This window comes from Pelecanus crispus, chromosome 7 (assembly GCF_030463565.1).
Source record: "Pelecanus crispus isolate bPelCri1 chromosome 7, bPelCri1.pri, whole genome shotgun sequence".
Lineage (NCBI taxonomy): Eukaryota > Metazoa > Chordata > Aves > Pelecaniformes > Pelecanidae > Pelecanus > Pelecanus crispus.
In genome coordinates, this window is record NC_134649.1 from 47587939 (window position 1) to 47600103 (window position 12165).

General features: G+C 41.1%; 1 protein-coding gene across 1 annotated transcript in view; it reads right to left on the reverse strand.

The window, feature by feature from the left end:
- CNTN3 (contactin 3) overlaps positions 1-9737 on the reverse strand; it is a 162935-nt gene extending 153198 nt beyond the window's left edge. Inside the window, exon 1 of the mRNA XM_075714605.1 lies at positions 9663-9737. Within this exon, the coding sequence (XP_075570720.1) occupies positions 9663-9737 (75 nt within the window). The remainder of the gene's footprint in view (positions 1-9662) is intronic.
- Positions 9738-12165: the final 2428 nt, after the last annotated feature.

The following is a 12165-nucleotide window of genomic DNA, read 5'->3' on the forward strand; positions in this document are numbered from 1 at the left end:
ATTGTACTTACTCACATTGCTACTCAAGCAAAACACCTATGCTGCAGGATATCATAAAAGAATTATCTGATGGAGTTACTAGTAGTTCATACAAAATAGTCACTATATTTAGAAAGATATACATACATACAATCTAGCTTCTGCAAGTGGAGGTTTTTTGCATAGTATAGAAATCTGGATAATATTTTTGAAATTAAACACAATGCTAGATTGAAGCAGAGGATTAACCTTGTCAGTTAAACCAGATGTTGATGTTTCATAGCTACCCCTCTGGCAATGCACAGGACCACTGAGCTGGAGAGCTGGGTTGGACATCCCTGCACTGGAAATGTACTATTTGTACAGGAGATTATGATGTGAACAAAGCTTTTTTTTCCTTCATTGCAAACTATGCTGAAAGACTACTCCAGGGGACACAAATAGATTAAATAAAAGGAGGAAACAGCCGTAATCATGTTAGTAATAAGCAAAAATATGAGCTGAGGTTGAAAGTCAAATTTTAAAGGAAAGCAGGTTAAAGCCCCAGGGGATCACAACAGAGAACTCCTGGATTTGTAGTTAGAAAGAAATGCAGGCGCCGTGCACAGCCCTGAGCAAGGGTTCGCACCTCAGGCCTTCGCAGCTCCTCGCGTGGATGCACAGTCACCACCCCGCCTACTGAATTTGGAAATTACTGGGTGGGGGCCTTCTGCTCAAGCAAAAGAGGGTTCAGGATTGAACAGAAGGTGAAGAGAGGGAGGAAAAAGAGAAAGGGAATAGTGTAGCTCTGCACGCGTAGATGCCTCACGTCCTCCAAGTATTGCAACTCAGTTCTATGAGACAAAGAGCTTGCACGCTTTCTGCTGTTGTGCTGCCTGTAGTGGCTGTAATGGCAGCGTAATAACTTTTTTTTAAGCCTACATGATACATAAAAACGGGTAAGACGGCAGAATTTACTGAGTAGCTAAGTACCACAGAACTAGACTTAAAAAAAAAAACCCACTTTTTTTTTTTTTTCTTTTAGATAAGATCAGATAATGAAACCTAGGCTATTTTTCAGGACATGATTAGCTCTCCTCCCCAGTGCACCTTCCAGGGGACACGCGGGAAGCGTTCCTGCCAGGCAGAAACTGCACAGCTGCTTCTGCTTTCTGTGACCAGTCCTTCCTACCCCACTGTGACATGGCAAAGGAGGGCTTATCTTTCTCTTACCAGAGAGCTGGGAAAAAAACTGATACTAAAAAACTGATTTTTGCTTCGCTGTGTCACTCTTCACATCTTGTGCTTGTAAGATCGCAGTTCACTGTCGCCATAGCGAGATCTCAGTGTGATTCAACAGACACAGATTTACATAGACAGTACCAGAAACATCAAAAAGAAAATGCTAATTAAAATTCTCCTCAGCTCAGCAGAAGTCATCCACCTGTGACTTCTGGAAGCCCTCTGTGCGCTATCATTGCTCAATACCTTTCACCGCGGTCAAGGCGGGCGTAAAGGTGACGCAAAATGAAAAGGCATAATAGTCTAAGGGGTGTAAGAAGAAAAAAACAAAAGAAGGATGTAGAACATCCTCCACCTTCCAGCGGGTGAGGGAAGCATCGGGTATGGCGGCGTTAGCTCCCACCTCCGCGTGCCCCGGAGGCGGCTCACAGCTGCACAGATGTTTCTGTCTCCGGGTGCTCTCAAACAGCCTGCATGCAGCGCTGCCGAGCACGTTCCCTTCAACACGCGCTAGGCCAGGCTTGCATTTACACCAATTACATTAGCAGAGATTTAATCTGGTTGCAAATTGTTCCTGAGATCAATGGAGCACACAGTGCAGTTAGTTATTGAAACAAGGCCAAAACTACAACAAAAGCGAGACCCGGGCTGCCGCAGTCAGACTCACGGTTTCAGAAGTGGCTCCGCGTTTTGCCAGACACGTGAGCTTTTATGCAGGTGTGTCTGCAACCACTTCTTCAAAGGCAGAACAGGTAAATTGGGTTCCTTAACCCAGTCCCTTGTCCTGCCTCAATGACCTGTGCACCAAGAAGCTGAAGGACCTCGTTCATCTACCACAGGGCTCAGCAGTGCCATCACTCACCTTAAGAACAGCCACCTCCAGCCTTCCGTTCAGTTCTTTATCTCATTTCCACCTTATCATTTCTCAGCTCTCCTTAATCCTAGGGCATTTGGGCAAGCCCACATCAGCTCCTGATGCCTGCAGTCTCCACCCAAACACGCACAGCCTCTGTGTTGAGCCAAGGCATTACTTTGGGAGGGTGAGGATAGACAGTACGTGTGCAGGAATGGGAGGCTGAGCCATGAGTACTGTCAACAAGAAAGCAAATTCGTGGATATTGCCATTGAAGAAGATTGAGTTGGAGCAGCAGCCCAATGAAATAATATTTAAAAAAAAAAAAAAAAAAAGGTGCTTTCTTGCCCAGATATAAAGCAGCAGCCAGGTGGAAGCGCCTAGCAGGCTGGTGGTCAGACCACTCTCTCTTCGTCTCTCTAAGTACAGCTGGTTTCCCCACCAAGAGTGAAACACCTGGTTCTTATTGCCATTGCGGTCTACATTTACCTAATCATCAAGAGCAGGACCAGAGTATGGAGCACTGGAGATGCTCTGATGATGGTGATTAGGGCAATCTTCTCAGAGATGTGATCGGGTTTAAATTTCTTCAGAGAGGAAAGGAAATTGAAAATTTGTTTTGCTTTATTCTGCATAAGCAACTACTGAACTGTTGCTTAAATGGAGACACAGGAGAGAAGAAAAGCAGTTATTCTTCCTGGAGCAGGACTGTGAATGTTATCCCTCCAAAGCATGTCATACAGCTGAATTCATCTGGGTGTTTCACTTTGGTAAGAAAGAGTGAAGAAAAAAATAAATCAGTTCATCCTGTCCTATTTTTTTCTCTCCTTTGTGTTTTAGTTCACCTGATAAAGTAATTTAGGTAATAAAGTAAAACAGAAAACAAGTATTCCCTCCACCTTCTTTGTGTTACAGCAAGCAGGAGCAGATTTGGCTGCTCATGCAGCCCCTGCTTTGCACCTTGTGTAGTCATTTGCAGCTGTGAAAAGTGTATTTAATGATACACCTGCCTCGGAAGGGCAGCATTTTGTACGTACTGAGCACAGGCACAGGCGACAACCCACTGCTCGCGGCAGCAAGGTGTTCACTTCTCCATCTGTTTCTCCTCTGTGTGTGAAGAGGCTAATTCAGAATACCCTGACATGGTCGCGCAGATCACTTGGCCAACTACACGTCAGAGATGATTAGCGAGAGAGGGAAGAAGGCTTTCCTTTGGGGACTTGGAAGGCAAGCAGAGGACAGGTGTTAGCTGAACAGTGTGAGTCAGGGGGAGGTTGTTCTATATCTGAGTCACAGCTCGGCTTCTTTAGCCATAAAGTTATCAAAAATACGATGTTGAATTTTGTTTGTGGTTCATTCCCAAATGCTTTGGTGATTTATGACCCTAAGACTGAAAAAAAAGCATTGCTTTGTTTTCTTGCTAAAACTGTGTCCTGAGTCAGAGGGAAGAATAGGTCAGTGGTTAGGATGCAGGTCTGGGACCAGAAAGATCTTGTTTCTTCCCCTGTTCCATCATAAACTTCCCATGTGACTTTAGAAAATTGTTTTCACCTGTATCTCTACTGCTCTTCAGGTAACTAGATTCAGAAGCTAATGAGTCTCTGAAAAAGGTGGAAAGCACTTCTGTCTGTTGCTGGGGTATGGTGAGAATGAATATGTGGGGTTTTGACTAGCTCAGCTATCAGAGTAACAAGTTGATCAATAGCTAGACCAGATTCAAGCAATCTGTTGATGAATGGTGTGAAGGGATATACCAGCCGAGTTCAGCAAAAACTTAATGAAGCTTTTGCACAGCAGGAACTAACAGCTATTATCACCTCTCTGCTTTACGCATTCATCAGTTGATTCTTGAGGTGTGGGGAGGAAGGGGAAAAAACAGATTCCTTTTTTTTTTTCTATTTCATGCTGATATTCTAATTAAATAACTAATTTGATTGTAATTAAATTGCTGAGACTGTGTGCACAGCATTCCCAACTGCTTGTCACGGTGTGCTAGATCGCATTGCTGAAGGACTGGAGCAGGCTTCCAAAAGCAGGCTGTGGTTTCTGAGAATTGCAGGGCCTCCTGGAGATGTCCTCCTGCTCATTTCATCATAGGATCATAGAATCGTTTAGGTTGGAAAAGACCTTTAAGATCATCCAGTCCAACCATTAACCTAACACTACCCAACTCCACCACTAAACCAATTAAGGGGAGAGTCATAATTTCATGTTTCCCAGCTTGGTGGCTGGATTATTTTTTAATGAAAGTAAAAACTAGGGATCATTAAGGTTGGAAAGGACCTCTAAGATCATCAGTCCAACCGTCAACCCAACACCACCATGCCCACTAAACCATGTCCCCAAGTGCCACATCTACCCGTTTTTTGAACACCTCCAGGGATGGTGACTCCACCACCTCTCTGGGCAGCCTGTTCCAATGCTTGACTATTCTTTCCGTGAAGAAATTGTTCCTAATATCCAATGTAAAGCCCCCCTGATGCAGCTTGAGGCCATTTCCTCTCATCCTATCACTAACTACTTGGGAGAGGTGTAAGCAGGCTGAGCTAGAAAGCTCTAGAAGTTACTGGTAGCTGAGCTCCCAAGAGAACAAGGCAATTTTACCCTGCTAACGTTAAGCAGGTTGTTAAAGGGTAAGATTCCTTGTTCCCTTCTTACCAGAGATGGTGATGCTCCCATTGCTTAGTTTTCTTTGTTACTGTTCATTTGCACTGTGCTAGAAAACGGAAGACCGTTCAATGCAGGCAGGTGCAGGGATGGATTCCGCCAAATTTACCAAGGAAGCATGAGACAGTAATGGTCAGCATGATAAGTAGCAGAAGGAAATGGCCGTTTTCACTTTGTCTCACTTTAATTGCTAGCAGTTCAATAGCTTAAATTGCAAAAGTTTGCATTAGGTCTGCAGCAAAGCCTACAAGGCATTGCAGAAGTGGTTGCTGCTATCATTACATCCTGGGAGCTACGACTATATTTCAGACACTCCTGTGCTAAGAGAAGACTGAGCTTCCTGATTTCAGCATCCTCCTGTTTCACCCCAGCTGCTCCTTCCCTGGGGTTACATGCTAGGGATATTTCTCACTTCCCAAAATACCATTTCCCAGACAGTTGTTTACACATCTGTGGAAACAGACATTGCTGAAGGTTATATTGAGATAATTAATATGGAAACCCATGTCTACATCAACTTGAGCCTTGCTCTGCGAGGCCTCTGATGCCAGTTGGATTTGGAAACCAGTTCTGCTAATTTTTGCCAGCTCTGTTAATGTCTTTCGTGATGATACTGCATGGCTTTGGGTGATTTTCTCCCTGGTGCCTCCTTCTCCTGATTTCTCATTTTCTCTGACCAGAGAAATCTACTAAGTAACACTGAAAGTTGCTGAAATCCATGGACTTCCAGATTTGCAGAGGACTGTTGCCAACTCTGCAGAAGTTCAGGATATATAGGTATACGGAATCATAATTAGATATGCAGGGATTCATATGAGCGACGTATACACACACATACATATATGTGAATACACATATATTTTCAAAACAAAGTTTGTTTCCATTTTCTAATGCATACAATATTTGTATTCTCATAAATTTCCCTTAACTGTATTTTTATAAGAACACAGCAAGTTGTCAAGCATAATATTTATCAGCAAAAATAAATTCACAAAGGTAATTTCAAATACTGAATCAATTTCTTTCTGGGTAGTTTTTATCCTGGATTTCTCTCTTAGTGACTATAATTTAATTTCAAAATAGCTTAATGGTGCAGTGCACTGACTTTGGAGATTATTTTGTAAACTACTTAAAAGAAAATGGACCTAAGGTTTTCTTGTTCAAATCTTCACTACTTATCAACTTTCTTCCTGAAATTCCCATATAGATAACATTTCCTGTCCTAGGTGTATATGACAGTAACTATTGAAAGAAACACCAGAAGTAATTAAATGTACAGTTGAGACTATTATTCATATTCTTATCAATTTGTGAATGACACAACCCCGATGTTTAGATTAGTACTCAGAGTCCTAATTTTTCTTTGTTTTTCACTACTGTAGGTAATGGCAACTATGCAGAGCATGTGCATAGTGGGGGAAAAAGATAAATATCCAAGCACTAGCCTTTTTACCTGTGCTTTGAAAGTATAACTTTAATTGAACACGCATAGTTCAAAGCAAGAAAGATAGGCTTGGATTCAGCTTTAGGGCTTCGATGTTCAGATGAACATCCCCATGACTGGATGGCACCGAGTGCTGATTTGGTGTATAGTACAGCCTGTCACTTCAGGTTCGCTTAGAAAATGTTGAGGGGCTGAAATCACAGCTAAAAGCTGGTGACATCAGGCATCATCTGCCCCAGACAGCCTTGAAAAAGCACCATAAACTCAATCCCTTGTGCCATGGGTATTTGGTCTGCGTGCCTCAGCCAGATCCTATGGGCAGATCCAGACTTAATGGTTGCACACCCCAGGTGCCTGCTCCGTTACATTCCCCGTGCCCATCACAGCAGTGGAATAAGGCTCCTCCCGTAAACCACTTTTTGGGCACATATGGGTAAATTTTTCAGAGTGTGTTTGGATCTCTGTGAATTCCACTGTAATCAATAGACATCAATAGATGCTTAACATGTTTACCACTATTGCTAATATTAAATCCACTTGTACTCCTCATGTAAGGAAAAAGGGGTGTATTCAGGCAAGCCTGCTTTGTAGGCTTTGGAGTTGCTCTGAATCTTAGCTACAGTTCTCTCAGACGCACGCACTCCTTGATTACAAAGTCACCATTAAAATTACATTATAGGATGTGAACGGGGTCAACAATACTAGTAAACAAGAGGTAAAAGCAACCATTAAAAGACATTTGCTGGCGGGTAATATTTGTAGTCTTAGAGGAGGCCAGGGAGGTCACTGAATGTGAAATAGTAAGATCAAGAAATATAATCAATTATTAATTGTCATAATGTATTATTTATTCCGTCGGTGCTACAGTTTACCTAGAGCTTTGTAAGCAAACAAAAGGATAGGGGTATTCAAATCAAACTTACTTTCTGACATTCTAGTTGTGTATCATTTATAGCCAGTGTTGTATCATAAATTTAGGGCAGCATTCAAAGGGCGCTCAAGTCAATGGCAAATCTCTCTCATAATTAAGACAGTAGCCAATTAAGGTTTTCTAATCAGCTTTATTCCTGCCATCCCAGCACATGACTGTATCTACAAACTGGATTAACCTCCTGGCTTCCAAACTGTCTTACCCTCCTGCACTCAGCGATATTTTTCAAGGATATATTGTATACAGAGGATTTTAAATTATTTTTTACTTTCAAAACATTGTCTGGAAAACTTGTTCCACATTTCCGGTGGGGATAGAGTGAGGGGATAAGTGCTAACACTGCAATATCTGCAGTTGTTTGGATTGAGATAGTGGAAAATTAAAAGTAAGTCTTGGATAAAAATTGGAGTTACTTGACCCCATACATTTAAGCTTATGTTCATATAGGTATAGTCCAAATTAACAGTCACCTTGGCCTTAAAAAATCTTGTTCACGTGAGGAGTTTTAATCATAAGAGCAATGATCTGCAGATCTAGATCTTGTGTCCACTTGGTTTAGGCTGATATCTTGAAGGGGTACACACACACACGCACACACGTGCGCGCACACACACAATTTTACCAGCCCTTTGCAGATTGGGGTGAGTATTAGTCTCAGTGAAAGAGAAGGGAATTTTTCCTTTTGATGGAGACAAGCATTTCATTCCTGGTGAAAACAATTCAGTATATAAGGCTAGGAAAGGACAAATTTTATCAGGACTGAAGCCTTGGAAAACATTGCTCTATATTGCAAGCTGAATTCTAGAGGCTTACTTGTATGTTTTCAGTGAATTCTGGGGAAAAGGAGTTTTGTTAAGCTTTGCCTTCTGTAAACGATGACTAACCTATCCTTTTATTAACAGTAAAACCAAATTATGTTGGATGATAAAGACTTTTTAAAAAATCTGCTCTTCACTAATGTTGTTCCTTATTCATCCAAAGCCAACATTTCACCTCATGTATTACATCAAACTAAGGACCGATTAATTTGTTCAGCCACAGCCTGGACTAAAATAAGTCAGTGGAAGTTTATTAAAAGAGAGGACCTCAGTGGTCTCATGTCAGCAGAGAAAGCACGTTGTTTTTAAACACGGGAAGCTGACAGAAGGCTGACAGCCACAGCTACGAGAGGTAAAACGCCGCAGCAGTAGATGTGTATGTTATTTATCTGTTTAATTAAAGAGCAAATACATTCCAGCTTGGAGGGCAGGGAACAGTTGGCATCCCCCGAATCTGTTGCCTAAACCCCTTGGGAAGTAAAACTTGTCCAGATACAGAAAATGAAAGCCAACTGCTGGGCTTTTTCAGAGCATCACTGAGGATCCAGAAGCTGGAGGAGTTTGCTGTAAAGAGCATATAATTATTAAATAATACTCTCATTCTCTAATCCAGAATTAGGGTATTAGGTCATACAAAGTGAAAGACTGAGCATTAAAATGCATTGCATGGCAAATGAAGAGGGAGCCGATAATTTTCTTTCTAAATGTTAGTATGGAAAAACAAAAAAGTCCAATATTCCTTAGTTATTAATGAGAACTTTGCTTGTTTTTATGAGTCCCCCTGTACTTCAGAAGAGTGTGCTGGTGATGGAGCACACACCGGGTATTTACAAGCAGGGAGAAATGAATAGCCTGTCTGATTCTGACAAATTATCCTTGGAGAGGAAAATAACTCCATAAGAAATATAGTTGGTGTTAAACTTAATAAAAACAGACCGTGATGGACTCCCCTTGGAATTGTGGCAGACCTTTCCCATGCACTCTATCCCTGCTCCTGTCAGAGAGCCTCCATGAACTCATAATACGTATGAAAAAAATATTCTTTTCAGCCATTAAAACATAATTACTTTTCCCTTTCCCCAGAAAAAAAAAAGAGAAACTTGCAGGTAAGGCCCTATCTGATATTGTAACCACTGGATGAAGAACTTACAATTCTAGCTAAAATATGAGGAGCTTAAGAAACTACTCACTTTTTTTCCAGAGACTCAGCAAGGTATGTTAAGAAGAATTTGCTGCTCTACTGGGAAATCCGTAGAATTTGCTTACCACAAGGAAAAGCCATGCGTACTGTCCAGCTCCATGCAAAAGCATTTGAAAGGGTCATACAGAGATACTGCATACATTAAACTTTTCAAAAATATGCATATGCAGGATACATTGAACGTTAATCTCTGTCGTAAAGAAGATGCATCACCTTTCATCCATTTTGGTGAGCGCTTGTCAAGATTTTGACTATTTTTGCAAGCAGCTGGCGTGTGCTGGGGCTCTGAGAGCCATTACTTGTCCTTAGGAAATGAATTGCCTTTCCAGAGAGACGCAGGGAAGGATGGAAAAATGAAAGTTACTGCAACACGCGGAGAGGTGTGGGGGTGGCAGTGAGAGATGAAATCAAGGCATCCTGGGTTCCAAAGCCACAGGTTGTGTTAAAAATGTGCTTCCTGGAAAGACCATCGGGAAGCGGACAGGTCTTTCAGCTGGTCTGTTGGGACATCGTTGTAAATAGGCAGTGTGATTCAAACCTGGACTTACCTGCAGTTTCTGATTTTGGGGTTCTGGGGTCACTTCGTAGCAGCAGTTGTCACTGCGGTGGTGGTTTGGGGTCATCTTCCCCATCACTGCCCGCCGGCCATGCAGGAGGGTGCAGGGTCCTGTTTCTGTGTGGCCAAGGCGCAGCAGCGCCCATCTGCTACAAGCACGGACTTTATTTTGTGGTTATAGCCACCATCATCCATAGATTATATTAAGCCCTGTTAAAACTGTAAATTTAACAGCAAGTGTGTAGTGGTAGAAACCTCTTTTGCATGGTTTATGGAGGTCTGGAAGGATTTATTTCTTCCACTCAGAAAATTTTTTCACTAACACTCAAAGATTTACAGTCCCCCATATCAGGAAAAAGTCTACTCCCAGCTTTATTTGAATATCTGTTGATAGATCAACAGATCTTTCTGCTATGAAATCCTCCCTTTGCCACTTCCTTGCTTGTCTGAAACATGGACTACGTGGGCTCAAAAGTACCTAGTTCCCATAGCCGTTCTCTTTGGAGGGGTAAAAGAAAAAAAAGAAAGAAAGAAAAAAAAAGTCAGTTGATTTACTTTCTGTATAGGGCATATTCCAGAAGTTGAATATTGCATTTTGTCCACAGCAAGGATTCCAGGCTTAAGCTTTTGATATTAACAGACTAATGGCATGTTATGGAATTGATTTTCCATCAGCCTTTTCAGGAATATCACTCCTCCTTTGTTCTTCTAACAGATAACACCACCTTCTATAACCTCTCCTCTGCATCTATTAACTGGCATGTGTATTCCTCTTCTTCCCCTTCACTTTTTCCATATGCTATAACTTGATATGAATCTAGTTTTTCAAATGGGTGATATCTGAATAATAGACAGGTGAGATCCAGATATGAGCATTTTTCACAAAGAAGAAAAATTGCTGGGCTGAGACCGATGCTTTCATGATACAAAAAGGATACTGGGCGCAGTACACTATAGCCACCAGCCTTGGGTTTGATATAAAATTACAGCTTGGTGTTAAGAATCTGATTTAAGAGAGTACCTCAATCCAGGGTTTTGAAATTATATCTAAGCTATTAATTCCTATTAGTTTCTTTCAGATGCCTTTGCACTAGTATTAAAATATGCATATTAAATAATAATGTAAATTTTAAAATACATCCTGGAAGATTTCTGTGGCCTTTGGGTTAAGCCCTAATTGGTTTATACCAGGAAAATACTTAATATATTTTAAATCATACAAGGAGAGGACTTTTCTGGGACATCTGAATCCTTGCAAGTAAAGAAGCAGCTAAGAAACGGTGGTAGATTTTGAAATGTGTTATTAATATATATTACAGAAAGGGGAGAACCAAACTCCATATATTTTTCTGGGAGATTTTTGGTTACATTTCCATTGCCTCTCCAAACATAACAGAACCTCCAAGTGTTGTACTTATCCCTGAAGTAAACATACTCCCTTATACGTGGGGAAATATTCTGTGTTGAAATTAGCAAGTTGCCAAATTGATGTCACCTGGTCCGTCTTTAATGTATTCTACTCTGTTCGCAATCTGTAATACCATCCAGAGTTATGCAAAGCTGACTGAAGGTTGTGCCAAGTTCAAATGAAGTGTCTATTTATCAATTGTAGGTTTCCTGCTGGAGCCTGAGATGTTAATATTGAATATGCCTAATAGCATTTTTCAGACTCAAACAGTCCTGGCTTATTGCTGAGCATTTTGAAACAGAAATCTCAACTGATACGGGCGTTCTGCATTAGAAAATGCCTACCCAGCTTTCTGTAATTATACGTTTTCATAATACACAGTTCTCCCCTGAAGACTAACCAGAGAAAGGGACCAAGAAGTCCAGGTTGTCCACAAAACAGGCATCAGAGTTTAGTTTTGTATGACCCAAAGAATATGCTAGCTATATAATATCTACCTACGATACTTACTGGAGACCATTAATTATTTACTTTGCTTACACCTCTCTTAGGCGAGAAGTGTAAACTACAGGTACTATAATGAAAATTACTCTTTTCTTCACGTATGCCTTTGTCATGCTAATGCACCTTGAAATTGGACAAGAATTTAAAAATTATAATCCTGTTTGCCTAAAAAAATCCCACACTTATTGAATCCACCTCATCTTGCTGTCCTCCCTCCTACAGCTGTTGAGCTCCATGACCAATTTTAACCAATTTTCAGTGATTGTATATCCATCTCAAAAATAAGATATTTCTCCGACTTCCACAAAAATAGAAATGAAGAAAAGTCTGCATTAGGAACACACACTGCTTTTGTATTAAAAACAGGAGAAAAAAAAGAGGCAAAATACCTTCATTTGTCCTGTCCCTTTCCTCCTATACAGGAAGGAGATGTTATGAATGCCTCCTTTGTGTGAAAAACTTCTGATGGAGTTCTCACTTTATTAGGCACCAGAGAATCCAACTACAAGAGACAGAACCATAAGAAAGCAGGCTTCATTAGTTTCATTGCTCATGGAAGTGCTTGTTAATACAGACACTCCAT